Below are 25,752 nucleotides of genomic sequence, written 5' to 3' on the forward strand. Positions count from 1 at the left end.
GTTTTATGCCACTAAGCCTGAGATGGTTTGCTAGGTCGCAACAGAAACAGAAATGGGGGGGGGGGGCAAGGGTGCATTTCCAGGAGTTGCAGGGCGGGACCCAACGCCTGGCACAATTTAAGAATTCCCACTGTTCTGGGGCACCTGCCTGAGTGGCTCAGTCGGTTAAGTGTCTGACTCTCGGTTTCAGCTCAGGTCATGACCTCACAGCTCATGGGAAAGAGTCCAATGTCGGGCTCCATGTGGACCCTGCTTGGGATTCTCTCTCTCTTGGCCCTTCCCCTGCTCCCTCTCAAAATAAATAAACATTAAAAAAAAAAAAAAAAAAAAAAAAAGAATACCCACTGTTCTGAACATGAGAAAACTGGCCTGGGAACCATACTAACTCTTCAGGGAGCAGGCCTGAGGGCCTGAAGAGAGCCGCTGGAACTCAGACTCGGGCACAACTTTACTGGGGACAGAGCAGCCTCAGCGAGCTCCAAGGCCACAGCCTGGTGACCCTTAGAGGATTCCATGTTGACCCCATGAGGCCACATCTGTGGCCCAGCTCTTCTGTGCTCAGGCACGGACTGATGCTTCCCAGTGAAGGATCGTGGGGCTTGTCCCTCTGAGCTACGGGGGGGTGGGAGGCGTGGGGGGGTGGGCAGCTGGCAGGACCATTCACCTGAGCAGGACTGCTGGGTGGGGGAGATGCAAGGCTGTACAAGGCAAAAGGAAGCACTCAGACTTTCCTCATCTGAAGCTGAACCCGCCTTCCTTGTGTTGGAAAGCAAAGAGATAAATTATTTACTAACCCTACACCCCACCCCACCCCACCCCCCAGCTTTTTTTGTTTTACAAAACTTTAACTCTAAAACAGACCGTGGAAAAACAAAGACAGGAAGTTCTGAGATCCTCTCTAACATTGCCCTGCTGTGAGAAGGGCAAATGTGCTGTTTCCTGTGGTAACACTCCACCTGCTGGGGACTGAGGACTATGCCACCAAAACTCACAAAGGCATGAAACACATCATCATCCACCCTTTCCAATGTTAATTTAAGCACTTTTTGTAACGTAGGATCAAAGACAAAACTTAGGCAAAGCACCACAATTGTGGCCACTGACTTCATATTAACTGAATTTTTCTTGCCTTACTGAAAAATGGGATAGTTCTAGCAAAAAAAAAAAAAAAAAAAAAAAAAAAAAAAAAGACTAATAATGGAAAACCATCTTTTTATGCTAAAACCTTAAGGCTGGAATTCCTAAACTGAATGCAAAAAAATGGAAACGCTTCTAAGATGGGTGTTCCATTGCTACGTAAATAAGACCCCACTAGACTAGTTCAAGGTAAAAGTGGAAGTTCCTAAAATGATACTTCTGGCACCCATGCTGCTCTGTGTCTCTGGCTGGGCTGCAGCCCCATCCCTTTAGGACATTGCTTGGGTTCTCTTCTCTTCATCTCTCTGGGTCTTAGTCACCTGATACACAAGACGTAGCTAAGGCCAGCCGTCCTGCAAAGTGGGCCTCAAGGAATCACAAACTTGATCACAAAATACCTCGTAGATATTCAGACTTTCATCTTTTAAATTAAAAAATAATGTAGACTTTTAAAGCCCACGTTTGCCAAATGCACAAATTCTCACCATCTCTGTCCCTAGCCTACTGCTCAAAACTTGAGTTGGCCAAGTTGTTCTTTAAAAAATGTTAATCTAGGGGCGCCTGGGTGGCTCAGTCGGTTGAGCGTCCGACTTCGACTCAGGTCATGATCTTGCAGCCTGTGAGTTCGAGCCCTGTGTTGGGCTCTGTGCTGACAGCTCAGAGCCTGGAGCCTGCTTCGGATTCTGTGTCTCCCTCTCTCTGCCCCTGCCCAGCTCATGCTGTCTCTGCCTTTCTCTTAAAAATAAACATTAAAAATGTTAATATTAAAAAAATGTTAATCTACATGATTTACCTTTGTTACTCTGTCCATTCTCCTTCTGGGATGAGAAAGAAGTTGAGGAAAACAGGCAATGAAGATAAAGTACTCACGGTATTTCACGTTGTGTGGCCAAGCTGAGAAAACCTTAGCAAGGTGAAAAGCAATTCTCAGGAGAGTAAAGGCCGTTTCCTAATGTTGCTATATATATAGCTGAGACAGGTACTAACTTCTCATACTTGGAGGCTCACTCTCAAGTGAATCATCTTTTCTCTAGCTCAATTACTGCTGCATGCATGCAAGTCTTACCCTGTCCGGTAGCCCCCTAAGCGGCCTCCTGACCCCCTTCAAAAGACGTTCCCCACTGCTACTGAACATTCTACTAAAAAGGAAACTGAACTCGTACCCTTCAACTCTGCCCCTTCATTCTAAAGCTTTACCCTAAGGACACTGAGACTGGGAAGACAGCCACAGACCACAGTAGCTGAGATCACAGATTCTGAAGCCAGACTGCCTGAGTTCAAATCTCAGCTCGCACACACCCGGCCACATGACTGAGGGCAAAGTATTTGTTTGGTTTGGGTTTTCTTAATTTTTTTGGTAACAGCTTCACTGAGACATAATCCATGTATAACTCACTCATTTCAAGTATATATTTCAACGGTTTTCAGTCTATTCATAGAGTTGTGCGACCATCACCGCAATCAATTCTAGAAAATTCTTATCACCCCCCAAAAGAAACCCTGTACCCATGAGGAGTCATCCCCAGTTTACCTACCCTCCCTGGCCCCAGGCAACCACTCATCTGCTGTCTCTATTGCTTTGCCCTTTCTGGACCCTTCATACAGATAGAATCATATAACATGCAACCTGTCATGTGTGGCTTCTCTCATTCAGCAGAATGTTTACGAGGTCTGTCCACGTTGCAGCGCGTCAGTACTTCATTCTGTTACAAGCCTGAATACTATCTATGCATCTTATTTATACATTCCTCCCTTGATGGACACTTGGGTTGTCTTCACTTCTTGGCTGTTCTGAGTAACGCTGCTGTGAACATTAGTATACAAGGTGCCGTGTAGACATGTTTTCAGCTCCCCGGGGTACACAGCTAGGAGTGGAATTGCTGGGTCATACAGTAACTCTGTGTTTAAACTTTTGAGGAAACAACCTGTTTTCGAAGGATATTTAATGAAATGCGGAAATGCTCTCTTCGTTTGATAAAAATATTTAAGAATACACACGTGACAGGTATGTATGCTTAAACATTACGTACCTCTGGGTATATGTATGTATACAAATGCATTTCTGTGCTTTCCAAACTTTCTATAAAAATTATGGTCAATTTTATAATCAGGAATACAAGGATTGATTTTTTTTTTTAATGTAAATATGAGCACGGTATCCTCCTGCTTAAAATGCTTCAAAGGCTCCTCATTACACGCAAATCTCTGTGCCGGCCCTGCCTAGTGTCTTTCTCTCTCCCGTTCCAGCAATACTGAATTCTGTGTCGTTTCCCAAATATACTCTCAGTCCTTTTGCACGTGCTGTTCCCTCTACCTGGAATTCCCTTTATGTGCCTTGACACACTCTCCCATTAATGCTTCACACAACTCATAAATATGAAAGCAACGGTATCAATTATCCCTATTCATGAGGCAACCTAAGCCAGTGCGCTACTCCAGGGCCCTGGGTAGGGGGTGGGGAGTGGGGGGGAGGGTCTCCATCTGCTTCAAAAGGATACGTATAATGTTAAAAGCTTTGGCGTGTTACTGGCTTTAAAAATTAAAGCCAGAAACTTTTCCAACTTCAACTTTAATTCTGGAGTCCAAGAATCCTGAAGAAAAAAAACACACACACACAAAGAAAATTAATAAAGCACTACATCATTAAATGCCAACAGCGTTGTCAGATTGTGTGTGGCCTTTGGTTTAAATAACCCTATCCAACACAGTTACTGAAATCAAAAGCAGATGCCTTGGCTGTTGTGTGATGCTGCGAAAAATAGGTTTTAGGACATCTGACCAATTCTTTATAAAAGATTCAAATACCCACAGCAGGAAGAAAGAACAGAGTTCTTTCATAAACAAGGAAAAAAGAACCCTGTACATGATTTGAATATTTCATGTGATTTAAACACAGGCATGACAAATAACCTTATTAGGTTGAATGCCAAGAAGAATTCAGTATAGTTTAAGTGTATAAGGCGCTGGCAGGCACACCCAGTTATCACTAAGTTACTAAAAGTTTCCCAAAGAAAAAGACTCATTTCCATAAATTTCATCTAGATAAGAAAAAAAAAAAAAAAGACAGAAGCTGTTATCTGCCTTAAATACCGCATCACGTCAAGAATTATGATATACTTTTAGTTTGACTTGTCCCTTAATAATTATTTATCTCAAATAATGCTCACTGAGAAGGAAAGGCCTTAAGTAGTAAAAGTGTGACAAGCAATTATCTTTCTCAGGACAATTTTCCTTACAACCTTTATGCAAGAATATCTACCACCCAAACCAAGAAGCTCCACAGAAAAGAAGCAGTATCTTTAAAACTTCGTATCTACTTACCTCTTAGGTCCTGCCCCACCCCCAGCTCATCGTCCTTATCCACACCCCCCACCCCACCCATTCTACCCGGGGCATCATCTGGCTTTTTGAAAAAATACTCTTATATTTTAAAAAGATTGTGTAGGGGCACCTGGGTGGCTCAGTAGGTTGAGCATCTGACTTCGGCTCAGGTCATAATCACAGTTCTTGAGTTCAAGCCCCGAATCAGGCTTTGTGCTGACAGCACGGAGCGTGGAGCCCACTTCGAGTTCTGTGTCTCCCTCTCTCTCTGTCCCTCCCCTGTTATGCTCTGTCTCTCTCTCTCTCTCAAAAACAAATAAACATTAAAAATAAATAAATAAAAATTAAAAATTAAGGTTGTGTAAATCCCTGACATGGCACGATCTCTTTATTTATAATGTGTGTTATGGGTTGAATTGCATCCCCTTAAAAAGATACGCTGAAGTCCCAACCTCCTCAGAATGTGAGGTCACTGACAGGGAGGGCTGCTGTAGATGTAATTAGCTAAGATGAGTTGTACTGGACTAGGGTGGTCCTTCATCCAACATAACCAGTGTCCTTACAAGACGGAAATTTAGACACAGACACAGAGAGAAGATGGGCCTGCAAAGACTGGGGACTGGAGTATATGCTGCCATGAGCCAAGGGACACCTGAAACTACTCGAAGCTACTAGAAGCCAGAAGAGCCAAGGAAGGCACCTCCCCCTAGAGGCTTCACAGGGAGCGCGACCCTGTGATTTCAGACCTCTGGCCTCCTGACCTGTGACAGAAAGTTTCTGCCATTTAAGCCCCCACTCTGTGGCCCTTTGTCACGGCAGCCAGCCGCGGGAAGCTGACAGAGCGTGCCGCAGCTTGAGGCTTCTGTGTTCAACGCACAGGAGAGAATCGCGGGAAAGGACTGCTATGTTGGTCAACATAAATCAAGACATCTTAAAAAACAAAACAAAACAAAACCTTTGGGACATGTAGACTTGCAGCTAAATTGCTCTGTTGCTGACTACTATTTTGCATAACCAACAAATCTGTCTTTCCAACTTAACTACTGACCTTATGATGCTCTGCTAATGACAGGGATAAATAACATTGCGATAGAACCTCTTTGGGCAATAAATCCCTTATTTTTTTTTTTTTCTTGACTGCTCTTATTCTTCTGTTTGAGAACAAGGACGTTTCTCAAGTCCAATGGGCACCTGCCTCCCCAGCTCCCATGGGACGAGGGAAGCACGGGGCTGGTTCTGCTGTACCGCCTGCACAAAGCCACTCACCCTCTTCGTGTCATAGTTTCTTCACTTGTAGAATGTGGACTTTACACTAGAGTGATTGTCTGACTTGTTTTTTCCCAACAGCAAAGCCCTCTGATCACTCAAAATCTTGCCCAGAACCCTAATATATGAAATGAGTAAGAGTGGGGCTATTCCTGGGGGGCAGGGGGCAGAGCTCACTGCCTACCCGCTTACCCGCTGCCTTCTCTCCCCCTCACAGGGCGCACAAGAATTCCTTCCATTTCTTTCGGTCTTCACTAATTAAGCTTAACTTGGCTCTTGCTATATAAGCGCCCAAAAGTTTTTCTGGAAGTAATCATTAGAGGAATACCCAAGTATTTCTGCACGGAGATGCTCACTGACAAATTGAGTTTGCTGAAAAGAGCTCACTACAATCGCTACAAAGGAATTTCCTTTTCCGGCAGCTCAGCAGAAATGATAACCTGAAAAAGCAATGAAAACAACTAAAAAAGTTGGATAAATAAACCATCTTATAAAATGCATCCCTGAGTGGCATGAAAGGAAAGGCAGAGGCTAAAAGTGAGTTTTCACTCTAAGGATAACCCAGAGTCTTGAAGACCTTAAACTTCAGTTCTAAGAGCTGTCACAAGATGGAAGACAAAAGGATCCAGATGCTCATAGTAAACAATCTAAAAGAAGACCCTTGCATAAAATTGGGATCCCAGGGCACCTGGATGGCTCAGCTGGTTAAGCGTCCAACTTCAGCGCAGTTCATGATCTTACAGTTTGTGAGATCAAGCCCCGCGTTGGGCTCTGTGCTGACAGCTCGGAGCCTGCAGCCTACTTCGGATTCTGTGTGTGTGTCTCTCTTTCTCTGCTCCCCCCCCCCACTTGTGCTCTGTCTCTGTCTCTCAAAAATAAATAAATGTTAAAAAAAATTTTTTAATTGGGATCCCAAAGGGCTATACCATCAGGAAAAATTCAAGGACGAATCAATCCACTTCCTAGAAGGGGACAGCAAGGAAGTCTACCTGTCTTGACCTTGACATTAGGTAGAAGGGAGGAAAAACTTCATGTGAAAGTTCATAACCCAAACCAGTCCCATTAAAAATTGCAGCCTAGGGGCGCCTGGGTGGCGCAGTCGGTTAGGCGTCCGACTTCAGCCAGGTCACGATCTCGCGGTCCGTGAGTTCGAGCCCCGCGTCGGGCTCTGGGCTGATGGCTCGGAGCCTGGAGCCTGCTTCCGATTCTGTGTCTCCCTCTCTCTCTGCCCCTCCACCGTTCATGCTCTGTCTCTCTCTGTCCCAAAAATAAATAAAAAACGTTGAAAAAAAAAAATTAAAAAAAAAAAATTGCAGCCTAAACTGACACTGTCTGGGTGGTTCCCAAAGCCTTGAACAAAGAATTTAATTTAAAATGATCCTGGGTTGGTAATGCCCTAGATGATTGAGATGCAAACACAGATCTTCTCTGAAAGAATCAAACTGCACGCAGGCCTCAAAAAAAATCCCTACCAGTCCCACATAAAATAAACTCATTATCAAAACTCAAAATAACTGATTTTTTTTTTTTTAAACAAGGATGGGCACCTGGGTGGTTTGGTCGGTTAAGCACCCGACTCTTGATTTCGGTTGGGTCATGATCTCGTGGTTCCTGAGATCAAGTCCTACATCGGGCTCCATGCAGGGCCTGCTTGGGATTCTCTCTCTCTCTCTCTCTCTCTCTGCCCCTCCCCTGCTCATGCTCTCTTTCTCACTGAGAATAAATAAACTTAAAAAAAAAAATTTTTTTTAAAGAAATAAGAACCATGAATGAGAACCAGAAGACACAAAACACAGCAGGATCAAATCTACAAAGGCTCCTGATATTAAAATTAACAGATAAAGAATATAAAACAAATGTTTAATATGGTAAAGAAATGAGAGAGACTTGAAAATATGAGCAAAGAATAAAAGACTCTAAAAATAATTGAAATTACAAATTCAATGAAGAGATTAAAGAACAGATTGGACACAGTTTGATGGGTAAATCTGGGAACGAGAAAATAGGTGTGAATAAATCACCCAGAATACAGCACAGACGGAGATCACAAGATGGGACATATGAGATGTTAAGGGACAAGGAGGGCAAACATCGTGAACATACTTGACACTTACTGAACTGTACACTTCACGATGGCAGAGATGACAAATTTTATGTGTATTCTGTCACAATTTTTTTAATGAGGAAAAAATAGACACAGAAGACAGAATGAGCAAGTCCAATGCAGATTTCATCAGATCTGTAGATTAAATGTAGATTAATCAGATACCCAGAAGAAGATCATAAAGAGAACGGGGAAGAGGCAATGTATGAAGAGAAAACGATTTTCTAGAGTTGTTGAAAGACACAAAACATCACATCCAGGAAGCCCAACAAAGCCCAAGTAAAAACAGAAATTTATCCCCAGACAATCATAGTGAAATTACACAATCTTAACGGCCAGAGAAGCGAGACAGATCGCCCACACAGGAGCAGCAAGTAGACTGATGGCCAACTTCCAACAGCAGCAATGGGGCGAGGAGAGGGGACAATCATACCCTCACTGTAATGAAGGAAACCAGCTGTAAACCTACCAGTCTGCACCCCATCTGAGAAAGCGACCAAGACATTTCAGACAAACGAGAACTGAAAGAGATCTTCAAGTACAGTTGATTCTGAAGGAATGTACATAAGGCAGACGAGAAAATGATTTCTGATGGAAGGTCCTTCATGCAAGACGGAACAAATGCTGGCAAATATAAGGGCAAATCTATACACACACAGATGGAATAAAATAGTAATGTCTGTAACTTGTGGGGTTAAAATATATAACTCAAATACTGGACAACAAGAGCAAGTAAACTGGGAAAGGGGTGAATGAGGTTAATGCATCCCAAGGTCCTTGCAGGAAGAGGACGCAGACATTAGCTTTAGATTTTATTACAGAAACATACTAAAGCATGTAGGATGGCCATTGAAAGAACATGTAGAGAGTAACAAAAGTAAAAACAATGGAATAAAATGACTCCCCGTGAATACCGAACTCTGCCTCAGAATGCCAGGCCAGAGTGGGCCAGGTGCCCACGGCAGCCTCAGCTGGACCCGTCCCTGACTGCCAGCTGCACCCCTGCCCGGACCTAAGCTGGGGCCACATTACCACGCCATCATTTTCATAAACCGAAGTCTTCACCCTGAGAAAATCTAACATTTCTTTTCAAGTTCCATCACCTTCCTAACCATTTTATATCTTCAACCTCCTGGGAGAGGAAGGGGGTGAAACTAAATTTGGACAAAGAAACACAAACACAGAATTCAACTTCGGCTACTCTACAACGAGCCAGCTTTGATGGAATCTGTCAGCTACCTGGCCTTCTAAATTTAGCAGCTACTTTTTAGGAGTGATGGAAGTCGTGCGACTAAATTATAACAGGATAGGAAACGGAGATACGCTGGCTTTGGAAAGAGAAGCGTATCTGTTGTTCAGTGGCACAGAGGACTCTCCAAAGAGATTCTTGGAAACACTGTGAGATCTTTCTTTAGAAAAAGCAAACTGCATCACTATTGTTTCTGTCTCTTAAACACACTTTAATAAGCCTCTCAGGGGACATCTTAATTTAATTAGGTCAATAAAAATTACTACAATGGATAAACAAACACTGATAGTAAGTAGTATGCTGAAATGTCAACTAATGTGAAATATAACAACTAAAACAGCTACAGGCAAGTAGTCGGAAGGAAATAATAGTAACAGCCAGGTAATGGGACACACGCCAAGCAAGTGAGACTCTGAACACCAATTAAAACATACGTGGCCGGCAGTTATGTAAAATAACCTAGTTCTTTTCACGCTACTATTTTTCAATGTAATTGGAAGACCTATCCTTTCAATACAAAAAAAGGATGCACAGAATGATTTAGGAAGTGCGTACACTTAAGAATATTTATGTCAGGTTGGGTTAACAAGTCTCAGTACAACCAAAAAGCACACTCTATGGCATAAGGAAAGTTTGTCAAAGAAATGATCTGAAAACAAGCAAGTTTTAGGGTGTTTTTACAGCATCATTCAGAAACCACTAGCGCATACAAGATGAAACCACAATGTGGCCTGGGATCCAATTCAAGATTCAGAGGCTGTCACTCACCTGGAAGAGCTCTTTAAACGAGGGGTGTACCACGGGGTTGGGAACAAAAGGCAGAGCGTAGAAAGGGAGAAACTCTGTGGTCTGGCTCAACGCCGCCCCTTTGGTCTCCAGGTAGGTTTTGAAATAAGAAATCCTCTCATCCAGGTCCTCTTTGTCCTGCAAAGAAGGGAAGATGCTCGCCCTGGGTCTCCTGCTGGACGTCCAGCCCCCCGTCCATCCCATCCTTTCTCCGAGGCTCCTTCAGTTCCAGCCACGTTGGTGGCATCCTCCCCACGTGGCCCAGGAAGCGGGCTCTCTCCAGCCATTCTAACACCACCCCCAATCTCACTCCTTGATCAAACTTTGTCAGGGGTTAAAGAGAACTAGGTATCTAGTTCAATATGCGGCCCTGTTACTTTATTATTGCTATTTTCTCATGTCCTTAAAATTCTAGACATCATTTCTACTGGCAGGACAAAACCTCACTTTGTGGGTCTATTACAACTTCCTTAACCAAGTCCCCCATTATTAGGTATCTGCACTGTTTTCCCTCGTCAGATTATCATAAACATTTGTCTGCATCCCCAGGATTCCCTCAGGTGAGACGTCTAAAGGTGAACAGGTGGACCTTTACAGTTTTTTGAAACAGAAGCTTCCACAGCATTCCTCCTTTCCTTTTGAAGCAAAGGACTGATCCTGCGGGCTTCGCCGGTTCTGTGCGATCCAAGGCAACTCAGTCCCCCTCAGGCTTCGATTTCCTCCTGCGTCTCTTTGAGCCGCTCAGCCTGGAACGGGGTGCTCTCCTTCCCTGACCACCTGGCTGCCCCAGTTACGTGTGCCCTGTGTGTGTCTGTTTCCAATCAATGCATCTCATTCCGCCTACACCGTGAATCGCTTCTCGGCCTTTTGGCTAAGATCAAGTGTAGCAGCTCCACTGTAAGCCCTCTTCTGGCCACCGGGCTTAAAATAAGATGCAGCGTTGATTGATTTTCTTTATAGAACAGGAATAGGTATAAAGAAAGTGAAAATCTCCCATGATCTCACCCCCCGTGAGCACTGTCCTGATGTACTCTAAAGCTACCACGATGTACCGTGGAGCTGCTCCCTCCACCACTCACCCCTCCTCTGGTCCCCCTGACATTTTAATGAGTGAACACAGGTGCTGGGGCAGTAGCTAATACAAGGAGAAGCCACTAAAGAAATGCACGCGGTCAAATGTCAGCGTGGCCCTGCTCCCTTGTGTCACGCATTCTACACTCGGAGACACCCGGGCCCTGCCCTCCGCATACCTGCGCACGGCCTGCGGCGGCCATTCACCCAGTGCTCAAATGGACCTTCGCCAACTGGCGTCTTTCCGCGGCTTAAACTTAAACTTCTCTTATGACCGTCTAATATGTGGTCTCAGTAGCTGTTTTCTTAGACATACGTGTATATATTTCAAATTGCCAAATAAGGAAACTTTATTTTGCTGAGTTGTCAAAAATTTGAGGCATTGGGGAAAACCATGCAGCTTGTAAGACAGAAATTATTAACTCTCCATGTAAACTAGAAAATAAACTGCTGGGAATCAGATAGAAAATCATTCACAGGACACAAGACACCTACTCCTTGGAAGCAATACGATAAAACGGCTACAACAACTAAATTAATGCTCAACTGCAAAACAAACAGCGCACATCCTCCTTGAACACAGCACTCAGACCCACGCAAGTCACAAGAGGAACCTACAGGTCTCCCCACAGAGTGTTTCAGAAGATAGATGGCAAAATGGATGTGAAGATAGAATTCCAACTTCTGGGCAACGGGGTCACCATCACGGATGGAACTGGGAACGTGCTCCTCCCACAGATCGAAGAACACCTTCTGGTCTCCGCTGTCAAATGCAGCAATGAGGTCCTTCTGTGGAGAAGACAGGAGACCGAACCCCAGTCACAAGGGATGGCCATTCTCCCAACACCCCAGATTATCCCAACCCACCCAATACCCCGGATACTCACACGCTCCGGGGTTTCAATGTGATAAAACTCAGTCTCCTTTCCAAGATAAAGGACAGAAAGAGAGCCAGAAGGCTTCAAGCATCTGAGGCTGAGATTTCTGCAAACCAACCCTGGTTGCAATGTCAAGTCTGGGCTTTGAAAGGATCAGTTGGAACAGTGAAGTCCCTGAAGGGGGAGGAACCACTCCCAGGCCAAGGACTCGAGGCCAGAAAACTCACAGGCACACACATACCCTGTGGACTAGCTGACCCGCAGCGCGCAATCGATAAAAACCAGGCCAGACCCAGAGCCCAGTCAGGCCTCAGCGGAGCTCACCCCGCCCACAAAGCAGCTTGCCAACAGCACAGCTGTGAACCGGAGCTCATCTATGCTGACCCGTTCAATCCCAGGCCTGGGATGCTAACGCATGTCCCACTGAGATGGCACTCGGGAAGTGACTACAGATCCCAACACATCCATACAGTGTCCACCGATTACGGAAGCAGGGAAGCACAGGCTACAGCTAGAGGAGGGGGCACAGGCCTGGTACCATTCTGACCTCGGGGCTGTGCGAGTCTGACTATGCAGGGCAGACGGTTTCTGGACTTACTGTGCAATAGCTGAGATAGAGAATTCTGGAGAAAGGAGGTGGCGATTATCACGCCGCCTGCCTCACTAGAAGAATGTTAAGTGTCCCATCGCAAATACCTGCTGCATAATTTGTGGATTTAAGTATAAGGCAGAATGGAAAGAACTTCCTAACAGTCCAAAGCAATGTGATTCATATTATTTTCCTTATGATATCAAATGCCCAAGATACTCAGACCTACATTTTGCGCTCATTTACAAAAGTTTTTCTTGGATTGGATTTTCTGTGGAACCTCCAGGTCCCCCCACCCAACACCATTATTCATCACTATTATTTGGTCATTGTATTTTTACACTTTGTTTTTTCTTTTACACTTTTGAAAAATGGCTTTATAGTATTCCTCTATAACTGCCTCTTTGGTTAAGGTTGTTTATAAATGAGCTTGTTAATATAAAATGGAAATAGACTGAACAATGTTGCAGTGTCTGGTTATACTTGAAGATATTCATTAGTAAAGAATCTTCAACTACAATTAGTACAGAAATGTTCTCTATGTCATGTGATCAAGAACATCTGAGGGGCGCCTGGGTGGCTCAGTCGGTTGAGCGTCCGACTTTGGCTCAGGTCATGATCTCGCAGTCCGTGAGTTCGAGCCCCGCGTCGGGCTCTGGGCTGACGGCTCAGAGCCTGGAGTCTGTTTCAGATTCTGTGTCTCCCTCTCTCTGACCCTCCCCCGTTCATGCTCTGTCTCTCTCTGTCTCAAAAATAAATAAACGTTAAAAAAAATTAAAAAAAAAAAAAAAAAAAGAACATCTAAATATTGGGGCGCCTGGGTGGCTCAGGCGGTTTAGCGTCTGACTCTTGATTTTGGCTGAGATCAAGATCTCACGGTTCGTGGGTTTCAGCCCCGCATAGTAGCTCTGCGCTGACAGAGCGGAGCCTGCTTGGGATTCTGTGTCTCCCTCTCGCTCTCCGCCCCTCCCTTGCTCGCACTGTCTCTCTCTCTCTCTCTCTCTCTCTCTCTCTCAAAAATAAACTTAAAAAAAAAAATCAGAGAAATGCTGTTTAAAAAAAAAAAGAACATCTGAATATTACCTTACTCTGGAAGGTCTTGGCATATATTTGAATGAAACTCAGAATTTTTCAAAGTAAGTCCTATAAGAAATGTCTGCCTCCTCAGAACCATCCTCTTGCTGTTACTCAGCCTTGGTAACAGCGAAGGACAGCCTGTCGGCAACCAGAGGAAGAGTGGTGCCCAACAAAATGTGAGCAGCTGAGCTCTGCCTCCTCTGAAAGAACGAGGAGGCCCGTTACTGGCCGCCGCAGGGGTGGAGGGGATCTCCCCAAGTGGCAGTGCTGTTGGGGCCCGACCCCACGCCAGGCTCGCCTCTGCTGAGCTCTAAGCAAACCCTGCCATCCCTGTGAGCTGCTCTGGAGGAAGCGTTCTCCCATGACAGGTCTAGTGACCGAGAGCTCTTCGTGTGAATGAGTTTACTGTAGATTTGGGAGTATTTTAAGGCTTTGAGTCAAGGTATTTTGTCAGGTGCCTTGGCAGAGTCCACATGTCAAATGGGCCATGTATAGTCTGTTCTAAATTCTACATTTGCAGGGGCGCCTGGGTGGGCCCGTTAGTTAAACGTCCGACTTCGGCTCAGATCATGATCTCACAGTTCATGAGTTTGAGCCCCACGTCGGGCTCTGTGCTGACAGCTCAGAGCCCGCAGACTGCTTTGGATTCTGTGTCTCCCCTTCTCTCTCTGCCCCTCCCCTGCTCATACTCTATCTAGCTCTCTCTCAAAAATAAACATTAAAAAAAATTTTTAATTCTACATTTGTAGACCTGTGACCAGATTTATAGATCTGTACCTGGAAACAGTCCCTGCATTTAAAATAATATCTACATACAAAGCAATCCAGTGTTATAACTCATAGAGTCACAAATATTAATGACCTTCTCTTATATAAACCATGATCCCAGCCAGAACCACCAAGATCAGAATATTTACACGCCATCAATAGTAACCTATAAACACAACACACACACACACACACACACACACACACACACGCACATGCACACGCGCACACTGCTTAAAGAACAGTGCTTAGGGAAATTCTCCATTTATTGAGTGTCACTGAAATTGTGCAATATCTTTGCTGTTTACTTTTGTTTGGGATAGCCATCATGGTGGGTATGGCTGTCTATTGGAGGAGCAGAAAAGATATGCTTGTGGCAATCAGAAAGTTTGAAGGTTTTTCAAGTTACAGAAAAAGGGACCTGAATGCATCTGAGAGATACAAACCAAAACCACAAGGTATCACTTCACATCCATCAGGATGACTACTATCAAAAACAAAACAAAACAAAAAATAAAACAGGTGTTGGTGAGGATGTGGAGAAATTATAAGCCCTGTGTACTGTTGATGGGAATGTATGATGCAATTACAATGCAAAACAGTATGAAGGTTCCTCGAAAAATTAAAAAACGAACTACCATATGATCAGTAACCTACTTCGGGTATAAACCCAAAATAACTGGAAGCACACCTATGCTCGTAGCAGCGCTATTCACAATAGCCAAGAGGAGGAAGCAACTCAAGCGCCCGTGGACGTATGAATGGATAAACAAAATGTGGTACAGACACGTAACAGAATATCCTTCAGCTTTAAAAAGGAAGGAAATACTGTCACATGCTACAACATGGGTGAACCTTGAGGACATTATGTTAAGTGAAATAAGCCAGCCACAAAAAGAAAAATACAGTATGATTCTACTTATATGAGGTATCTTTAAGTAGTGAAAGTCATAGAAACAGAAGTAGAATGATGGTTATTAGGGGCTGGGGGGAGGGAATGTGGGTAGTATTGTTCAACGGACAGAGTTTTAGATTTGCAAGATGAAAAAGTTCTCGACATCTGTTTCATCACAACATAAATATATTTAACACTACTGAACTGTATACTTACAAATAGGTAAGACGGTAAATTTATGTCATGTGCTTTTTAAATCACAATTTTAAAAAAAGGCCCCAGAAACACTGAAGTGTGTGCGGCCGGCACCGCGTGCGATGTCAAACCAGTTGCAAAAAGTGCGCGGCAGCCATTTCTGGAGATACCAGCTACACAGAGAAGTTTCCAGACACAGAGCTTATCCTGGTTATGTGTGAGTTTCACAGAAGATTCTGACCATTTTGCTAGTTAGCTATCAAGGATTTGTTAGATTCCTCTCAACAGTACCTTCAATTAAGAGATGCGCACACAGTTTTCCAACTTGCGGGGTAACGGTGGGTGGCCCTTCTTCCTTCTGAAGGAACGTGGGGAAACTAGGTGCTGAGCACCCAGGACTGAGGCTGAGATTCTGAGGAAGAAGCTCCACTCTGGTTAAGAACAGCCTCTGTGTCCAAGTCTAACAATGGCTCGATTCTGGTTTCATGTTCTGAAAAATGTGCTCTGGGGATGGGAGGTGCCCCGCCAGGCTGCCCACGGTGGCAGCATCAACAGAAGAGTCTGTGTTTGACATGGCGGCAGCTCAGTGTCCAGGTGCCTGAGGTCTGGAGGGACACTGGGCAAGAGGGCACAGCCCCAAGGGCCACTTCAACAGTGCCCCATCCAAGGGAGTTGGGGATCAGGAACAAAGGGATCGTGGCTGCAGCCTTACTTCCAGCTCGTCGATAGGACTCTCAAATTAAGTGTCAATTTTTTTCCTGGAAGTAGGCGTATCAGAACAAATAAAGTTATTAAAATAATAAAATCATGCAAAGCTGAAATACACTGGCTCAGGAAGCAGCATGCTCTCCTGACACTGAAGGATTCAAGGTGAACCAATCACTTACTTGGAATGTTACAAATGAGATGGAGGCATCGAATAACAGATCCAACGAGGACCTTTAAGGTCCCTTCTAATCCTGAGAGCTGAAGCCTGTATAATGTCTGTCCTCCGCAGCCCCTGGCATTCACAGAACTGCTTGGCCTTCCTTTCAGGACACTGCCTTTCAGTATGACTCTCGCTCCCTGCCCCCTCCAATCTCCCCAAGAGAGAATGAGAGCACCTGGAGGGCTGAGGTTTGTTTTGGTCTGGTTCACCACCGTGTCCCCAGAGCCTAAAATTCACAACCTATTCTGCTCAGGATGGAGATCACATTTGTTTCTGTTCCTAAGCATTGCATGGTTTCTTCTTTTTCTTCTTCCCAAGAAATGTACTTATGTGAAAGATATTACATCACAACCCACTTCCTAGAGAAGGTATACAGATTTAAAGATGACATTACTAATTCATATGAAAACACCTATGCATCTAAAAGTCATTCTGGGGTTGCTTGGGGGCACCTGGCTGGCTCAGTCAGTAGAGCATGCAACTCTTTTTTTAAAATAAAGTTTATTTATTTATTGGGGGGGGGGAGAGAAAGAGAGAGAGAGAGAGAGAGAGAGAGAGAGAGAGAAAGAGAGAAAGAGAGAAAGAGAGAGAGAGAGAGAGAGAGAGAATCCCAAGCAGGCTTTGCACTATCAGCACGGAGTCCAACACAGGGCTCAATCCCATGACACATGAGATCATGATCCGAGCCAAAATCAAGAGTTGGACACTTAACCAACTGAACCACCCAGGCACCCCTAAAGCATGCAACTCTTGATCTCCAAGTTGTGAATTCAAGCCCCACGTTGGGCATAGAGCTTACTCCAAACAATCAATCAATCAATCAATCAATCAATCAACAAATAAACAAACAAACGAAAAGTCACTCAGACCAAGTTCCCAGAACAATGCCAATATTCTCTAATAATGGCATGTTTTACAAGTAGGGAGCATCTTGATTATTGACAGAGATCAAAGAAAAGCAAAATGTTACCTGGATGACCAGTGATTTGGAATCCCTTAAAGAGCCACCTGCTGTTTTAGATAACGGCTTTCCTTTTATTTTGCATTCTTTTGAAAATGTTTTCAAGGTGTCTTCAAATTCAGCAAAATCTAAATACTATAAAAAAGAACATAAGTGTATATACATTTCTCTATTTTAACATCAACAAAGTAACTGCCTTTGAAGTAACTGTACCAGCTCCGTGTTATCACCAATTCATAACGGGGTTAATCTTTGGGAGAATTTGGGATCCAGCTTACAATTTACTTGGTTGACACACATGCCAAGAGCCTAGAAAGACAGTATCATAGAACATGCTTATTTACAGAAAATAAATTTGTTTTCAGGAAAAAAAAAGTGAGCTGCACGATTCATTACCATTATTAATAGAAACAAAATGATGTGTGCAGCAGTCTGAAAAAGGCAAAAGCGATCTTCAGAAGGCCTGATGGCTTTGGGTCTAGTAGGTCTCTGGGAATCTGCTACTTGAAACAGGCACTAGAAATGCCTGCCCTTAAGAACAGAAGATAAAAGATGGGCAATGTCGGCAGTGACCTTGGAGCACGGCACTAAAGCTCACTGCCTGTCTCGAGACGCCCCTCTCCTTTGCCTTCCCCACCATGTACTCAACGTCGTTCTCCACACTCCTCTGCCCTCCTTCTCAGTTTGTGGCAGTCACCTCCTGCCACCTCCTTGGGGTAGGCTACTTCCCCAGGCCCTGTCCACAACCCATTGCTGTGATGGCTTTAAGAATTTATTCATGAGATGGGGCGCCTGGATGGCTCAGTCGGTTGAGCGTCCGACTTCGGCTCAGGTCATGATCTCACGATTCATGGGTTCGAGCCCCGCGTCGGGCTCTGTGCTGACAGCTCAGAGCCTGGAGCCTGCTTCGGATCCTGTGTCTCCCTCTCTCTCTGCCCCTCCCCCCGCTCATACTCGGTCTCTGTCTCACAAATAAATGTTAAAAAAAATTTTTTTAATAGTAAAAAATTTTTTGAAAAAATAATTTATTCACGAGCACACCAAAAAATGACTAAGCTTCATCTCCGGGATAGATGCCTTGCTCCACTGCCATGGCTCGCGGTGCCTACTGGACGGTTAATCACAGAATAAAACAGCAGCTGCGGTTTCTTTAGCACCATCGACGTGCTAGCCCCGTGCTAAAAGCAGTAGAGAATATATAAAAGCACAGGCTGTGGGTCCTGTCCTTCAAAAGCTTTCATTGTAGGAAACCTAAATGTCCATTTATAGGTAACAAGTTAAGTAGACGCGGCCACTCGATTTGAAATATTCGACAGCATTAAAAAGTATGAGGCAGATCACAGGAAGGCAGTCACACTATACTACTGTGGGTACAGAAAAGCCAAGCTTCAGAACATGTACGACAGCATATTCCATTTTGTAAAGCAAACTATAGACATGTACATGTATTTTGCATATTCACTGAAAAAAAGTCTGGAAAAATACACTAACCCATTAACAGTGGTCGCTGCAGGAGTGGAACAGGGTAATGAACCTTTTACATTTCCACATTGTTTGCATCTTTACCGTGAGCACATGTTACTATTATAATTTTCTTTAAAGAAATCTTTTCAAGTGACTTTAAGATTTCAATTTAGTTATGAAAACCAAAATACATATATAATGGAAAACAGAGAACTCTAATGTAAGGATAGAAAACACATTTATTATAAGACACTATAAAATGTGCTGCATTATAAAACATGAGTTTTCAACATCTTTTTTTCTGTGACCTGTGTGTGGCAAAACATACCTCTTTCACTAGTGCAAGTAATTCTGATTCGTGAGCCAGAACATCCCCCATATTGAACGGTTACTGTTAATTCTCACGGCAGCAAAAACCTCTACAAGGCAAAAGCAGAAGATAAATGCTTTCATTACAATCATCTGTGAAGTCATAAAAAGATGGCTGTGGTGGGCAGAATAATGGCCCCCCATTCTAACCCCCAGAGCCCCTATGTCGAGTTGCACATGGAATTAAGGTTGCTAATCAGCTGACCTTAAAATAAGGAGAGTATCTATGATTACCTGGTGGGCCCAGTGTAATCACCATGATCCTTATAAGGAGACAAGAGGGTCAATGTCAGAGTGATGCACTGTTGGCCCTGAAGATGGAGAAGGGACCCCACACCAAGGAATGAGTGCAGGCAGCCTCTAGAAGCTCGAAAAGGCAAGGAACAGACTCTCCTCCGGAGCCTTCAGAAATGAACAAGCCCTGGGCCGCCCAGTGGCTCAGTCAGTCACGCGTCCGACTTGGGCTCCGGTCACGAACTCCCAGTTTGCAAGTTCAAGCCCCACATCGGGCTCTGTGCTGTTAGCACGGAACCCGCTTCAGATCCTCTGTCTCCCTCTCTCAAAAATAAACATTAAAAAAAAAAAAATGAACAAGCCCTGTGAACACCTGGATTCTAGCCCAGGGAGACCCATTTTGGGCTTCTGACCTCCAGATCACTAATTTTATGGTAACTTATTACAGCAGCACTAGGAAATACAGAGGCTAAAGTCCGACGTAATTCCTTCTTCTATGACAACTACTTAAAATGAGTGTGAATATGGACTAGAAGGCGGTGTAAATGAGAATCAAGGCTTGTTAATGGGATTGGGGACGATTATTTTTCTAATGTGCCATAGTGTGGTATATGTAATTCAAACGATCAAGACCACAAAGTACATTTTATTTATTTATTTTTTTTTAATTTTTTTTCAACATTTTTTATTTATTTTTGGGACAGAGAGAGACAGAGCATGAACGGGGGAGGGGCAGAGAGAGAGGGAGACACAGAATCGGAAACAGGCTCCAGGCTCCGAGCCATCAGCCCAGAGCCTGACGCGGGGCTCGAACTCACGGACCGCGAGATCGTGACCTGGCTGAAGTCGGACGCTTAACCGACTGCGCCACCCAGGCGCCCCACAAAGTACATTTTAGAACAAAACAAAATTTGATAAGATTCATTCACTTAAGAAGGACATGCATTAAAATTAATCTGATATAAATAAACACAGAGTCACCAATTCCTCACACAGCCTCCAAGTAAAAAATAGTAACCGGGGGCACCTGGGTGGCTCAGTTGGTTAGGTGTCCAATTCTTTTTTTTTTTTTTTTAATTTTTTTTAATGTTTTTATTTATTTTTGAGACAGAGAGACAGAGCATGAGTAGGGGAGAGGCAGAAAAAGAGAGGGAGACACAGAATCCGAAGCAGGCTCCAGGCTCCGAGCTGTCAGCACAGAGCCTGACGTGGGGCTCGAACTCATGGACTGTGAGATCATGACCTGAGCCGAAGTCGGACGCTCAACCGACTGAGCCACCCAGGCGCCCCTAGGTGTCCAATTCTTGATTTCGGCTCAAGTCATGAGCTCGCGGTTGTGAGATCGATCGAGCCTTGCATTGGGCTCCATGCTGGGTTGAAGAAGCCTGCTCAAGATTCTCCCTCTCCTTTTCTCTCCCTCTCCCTCTGCCCCCCCACTGCACATGCACACCCATTCTCTTGAAAGAAAGAAAGAAAGAAAGAAAGAAAGAAAGAAAGAAAGAAAGAAAGAAAGAAAGAAATCCGTAATGTTTCCGGAAGACCATGATCATTTAGCCTCACAGTAATGGAGGAGGAAGTGATACATATTTTCACAAGTGTTAAGGTTCACGCGCTAGAGAATTTATTAGGTCAGTTTGTTTTTGTTTTTTGTTTTCTTTTAGTTACATGTAAGGATGCACAACGCCTATGTACATGTCCAAATGTTTAAATAAACAAAACGCTGCAAACGTTTTGAAGAAGTACTTTCTACTTTTTCTGTCCCCAGGTGTGCCCAAAGCAGCCACTCCCTGAGCCGCACCCCCAGGCTCTTCACCCACACTGGGTGCCCATAACCAGGGGAATGAAAAAGCCTGTGTACTAATACTAACTACCCACTCACTAGCACCTGATCTGGGGCAATCACCGAAACTCGGAGTCTCTTTCATCTGTGAAATAAAGTGGAGAATTGACCAGATCTCTTCTATTACTAAGAACACACGATTCTGTTAACATTACATCTGCCCATTACAGTGCCTTTGATTTGAATTATTTGAGTGTAAGTCGGGTAGATTAAATTTAGTAACTTGCCCCGTTTTCATTCTCTGTCTCACCATCATCTTGTGGCCCCATCTTTCCCAATGTATGGGGACGCAATCTCCCGTTCCCTCTCTCCCTACTTCAGTTGCTAGCCTATTGACAAGTGATCTTTCCTCTCCTGCTTAGGACCCTCCTCGGGTACCACCACCCTCCGGACCAAGGCCACGCTCCTTACGCCCACCTCTCAAAGGCTACACAGCTTGACCTCCCACACTCTCCTTTGCTCTGTGAACTTGAGGTACAAGGGCCACAGGGTGGCCGCACCCACCAGACGCCCACAGCCCACGCCTGCCTTCTCTCTGCACTTCCTGCAGACACCCTCCAGGCACTCCCATCTCATTCAGGTCTCTTCTAAATGTCACCTCCTCAGAGAGCTTGCCCTGACTACCCTTTCTAAGGGGTGAGCCCCATCACTTCTAAGTCTTCCGTCCTGCTTTATTTTTCTCAACAGCACTAACCACCATCTGACTCGAACACCCATCTGCTTAAGAACCGCTCGCTGTGGATTCAGGAGCTGCATCCCTCGGCGTGCCCAGGGCCCAGGCCAGTGCCTGGCACACTGTAGTTGCTCAAAAACAACGAATGGAAGTAATTTCAGATATGAGGAAAAGACAGCAAGAAGGGGACAGAGCCTGGAGAAGAGGGGTGTGGGGCTCTTTTAGACAGTGTGGGCAGAGAAGGCCTCCCTGGGAACGTCTGGGCGGAGACGCGAGGACGTGAGCACTCCCGGATCCGGGGAGAGGGGCCTGCAAGCGTGGAGGCCACAGAGCGCTGAGGACCGGGGTGGGGAGAAGCGAGGCAGACACAGGAGGCCTAGAGGCGCGGGCCAGGTCAGACAGGCCTTGTGTGGGCGAGCGGCCTGAGCGTGGTGGGAAGCCCCGAGAGGGCCCTGAGGAGGGACTGCCAACCCCGATTTACGTTTCCCAACAGCAGTGTCTGCTGCGTGGGGAGAGGCTGAGCGGACCGTGGGCGGAAAGGGGGTCATGGCCGAGCCCGAGCTAGTGACGAGGGAAGTCTGGACGAGCCGAGGGGAACCTCGTGAAGTGTTCGGGTTCCAGACGTGAAAGGGAGAGGTGCACAACCTGCTGATGGACTGGAGGTCGGGGCTGAGGGTAAGAAGGGAAGGAAGACACGCGGGCCCGAGCAGACGCCATCTGCTGAAGTGGGGAGGAAGGGGACAGGGGCCGTCTGACAGGTCATCAAGAGTTCTGTTCTGGCCATAGTCTCGCAGGCCCACGAGGCATCCCGGCAGGGTGTGGAGAAGGTGGGTGTGTGGGAGCCCGAGTAAAGGGGAAGGTGGGAGCTGGAGATCAGCATTTGGAAACTGTCAGCATAAAGATGGCATCTCAGGAGACAAGGGTCCTACACGGATGGGACTCCTAGGGAGGAGGCGTAGCAGAGAAGAGCTCAGGCCCGTGCCTGAACCCTGGAGCACTCGGGTACCAGGGGCTCAGGGAGACAGAAGCGGCCAAAGCAGTGACTTGTTGGTGGGACACAAGCGGGAGACTGTGGCACCTGGGAGCCAGGGAAGGTGTTCCCCACGTCAACTGCCACTCTGCACGGTCGAGGAACACGTGGGGAGAAGACTCAATCCTTGGATTTGACGGGTTTGACAGTGATGTGGACAAGAACAGTGAGGACAGGTACCTGAAAGGAAAGGGTTAAAGAGAGAAGTCACAAAGGAGAGACAGGGAGATCTGTCACAAAAAGGAGGGAGGGAGTGGTGTCTCAAAGAGATGGGAGGTGTTTTAAGGTAAAGAAACTCATTGACGGCTGGAAGAGAAGGTGGGAACCAAGCAGACTATGGAAACATGGCAGGATTTCCAGTGCTGAGAATCTGCTTAAGACACATGGACTCGAGGGGCGCCTGGTGGCTCAATCAGTTAAGTGTGTGACTTTAGCTCAGGTCACGATCTCGAGGTTCATGGGTTCCAGCCCCACGTCAGGCTCTCTGCTGTCAGCACGGAGCCTGCTTCGGATCTTCTGTCCCCCTCTCTCTCTTCCCCTCCCCACTCACACTCTCACGCACAAGGGCTCTTTCTCTCAAAAATAAATATTAAAAAAAAAAAAAAAAGACACATGGACTTGAATCCGAAACCCGGAACCAGTCTGCACAATTTTGCAGTTTTTTCAGCCACTTTCAGCCGTCTGAGTTAGGTTAGCCAGGGTGAGGTTTTTTCTGGAAGAGAGGGAAAAGAGAAAGCCAGTGTAACAGCGATGGAGCACTGAGGCTGGAGGAGGGGGGAGGTGCACAGGGGATCGTAGAGCAGTGAGAAAGTAACAGGGTCAAACACCTGCTTAAGAGGCCCGGGGCTGAGATCAGCGGCAGAGACACATTCACGTGAGCTTGAAAGAGAAAAAGTGTGATCAGAATGGAACAGGTGCTTGATCTGGGAGGCGATGCCATATTAGGACATTCGTGGCCACAGCAGGGAGTGGAGAAAGGGAATGGAGGAAGGAGACGCCTGAAAGATGAAGAAAGCAGAGGGGCACTTGGCTGGCTCAATCAGTTAAGCATTTGACTCTTGAATTCGGCTCAGGTCACGATCTCACTGTGAGATCGAGCCCGAGTCGGGCTCTGCACTGACAGTGCAGAGCCTGCTTGGGAGTCTCTCTCTCTCTCTCTCTCTCTCTCTCTCTCTCTCTCTCTCTCTCAAAACAAATAAATAAACATTAAAAAGAAAAAAAAAGATGGAGAAAGTGGAGTGAGTGGCCAGAATGGGGAAATCTCCAAAACAGAAGGAGAGGAGGTGGAGGGGCAGACAGTGAGCCAGGCGCTACAGCCTTTGAGGGGAAGCTGCGCCCCCAGTAGGTTGGTGGCAGGGAGGAAAGGCCGGGGCACGTGCTTCAAAGGAGCTGGGGGTTTTGACGAAGGGAGACAGTGACGTGGATGTAGCAGGGAGTGCACCTATCCTTCCTGGCACCTGCAGGCCTGCCAGGGACCTGAGGAAAGACTGCTACGGTTTGAGGACCACCACCTCCTCAGCCCTTCTCTGGACCCCCGCCACCTCTGCCCCACAGCAGGCCCACCAGCGGCAAACCTCCGATATCCCCCACACCACATCCTCTTCCACAACTCCAAACCGTCTGTCTGATGCACTGGCCCCACCACAAACTTGGCTCATCAGGGTAACTTAACCCAGAAATGACCTCTTTCAGGAGGTCGGCCATGAACCCCTCCCCTTCCTTCCCTATCAAGGAAATGCTCTCTCCTCTGAACTCTACATTTACCTCTACTGCTATACTTATCACCCTGTCTATAAAGGCAGGCAGGTGGATTTAAATTTGATGTCTCCAGAACCTAACGGAGCCCGGTAGGCATCACAGACACCCAAGATATTTACAAACAAATGATGTCCAAGCAGAGAGAACAGAATTTTGAAGACCAGAGAACAAGAGAACGTTGTTGTTTTTGAGAACGCAAGCTCTTCCTACCTCAGGGCCTTTGCACATCCTCTTCTCGCTGCTTACAACACTTTCCTCCTCTTTCTTCACCTGGCTAATCCCTGTGCTTATAAACATCACTTACTCAGAGAAGTTCTTCAAGACCACTATTTGAATGAGATTCTGCTGTGATGATCTCTCAGTGAATGTGAGCCACTGTTGGGTATTCTATTACTCTGACATCTTGGAAATGAGAATTTCATCTAAACCTTTATATCATAAAAAGTTCACTTTAGGGGCGCCTGGGTGGCTCAGTCGGTTGGGTGGCCGACTTCGGCTCAGGTCATGATCTCACAGACCGAGTTCGAGCCCTGCGTCGGGCTCTGTGCTGACAGCTCAGAGCCTGAAGCCTGTTTCAGATTCTGTGTCTCCCTCTTTTTGACCCTCCCTCGTTCATGCTCTGTCTCTCTCTGTCTCAAAAATAAATGAACGTTAAAAAAAATTTAAAAAAAGTTCACTTTAAGGGTTTACTGTATGCCAGGCAACATGCAAGATGCTTCGCATTTAATTGTCACAACAAAACTGAGAGATGAATATAATTTATATTATTTTACAGATGAGGTAACTGAGGCTCAAACAGGTTGAGATGCTCCCAATAATCCAGCCAGTAAGTGACAAAAGTACGAATTTAAGTCCAGACCGATATTAACCACTACACAAGTACTACCCAAAACGCTGGGACCACCTCAATCAGGATCGCCTGGGATGCTTCTGCAAATGAAAATTCCTAGCGCCACCCTGATCTTAACTGAACACCATGGCAGCACGATGCCCAGAAACTGATTTAAACAAACTCCCCGGATGACTTTTATGCACACTCAAGTTTAAGAACCACTGCTCTACTTTACGCAGAAACTAGACAAAACTTCTTCAGCCATTCTTGAGGATTGCTTCTTAATTTCCATAGAATAGGGCTCTAGGACCTACAAGCTGATCGAAT

At 45.6% G+C, this 25,752-nt stretch overlaps 1 protein-coding gene across 9 annotated transcripts in view; it reads right to left on the reverse strand.

Annotated features, from left to right (window-relative positions):
• Positions 1-25,752, reverse strand: part of ARMC9 (armadillo repeat containing 9) — a 155,287-nt gene that overhangs the window by 128,978 nt on the left and 557 nt on the right. For 5 of the 9 annotated variants that reach the window (XM_058701633.1, XM_058701618.1, XM_058701625.1 and 2 more), the window contains exons 2-7: positions 19,018-19,108; positions 17,235-17,360; positions 11,553-11,723; positions 9,846-10,001; positions 3,636-3,728; positions 1,931-1,955 (exon numbers count right to left, since the gene is read on the reverse strand). In XM_058701633.1, the coding sequence (XP_058557616.1) occupies positions 1,931-1,955; positions 3,636-3,728; positions 9,846-10,001; positions 11,553-11,723; positions 17,235-17,360; positions 19,018-19,068 (622 nt within the window). In that variant the 5' untranslated portion in view covers positions 19,069-19,108. Of the gene's footprint in view, positions 1-1,930; positions 1,956-3,635; positions 3,729-9,845; positions 10,002-11,552; positions 11,724-17,234; positions 17,361-19,017; positions 19,109-22,883; positions 22,905-25,752 lie in introns of those variants that run through there. The other 4 variants (XM_058701608.1, XM_058701641.1, XM_058701661.1 and 1 more) reach the window with 4 other exon arrangements.

This window comes from Neofelis nebulosa, chromosome 2 (assembly GCF_028018385.1).
Source record: "Neofelis nebulosa isolate mNeoNeb1 chromosome 2, mNeoNeb1.pri, whole genome shotgun sequence".
Taxonomy (NCBI): domain Eukaryota; kingdom Metazoa; phylum Chordata; class Mammalia; order Carnivora; family Felidae; genus Neofelis; species Neofelis nebulosa.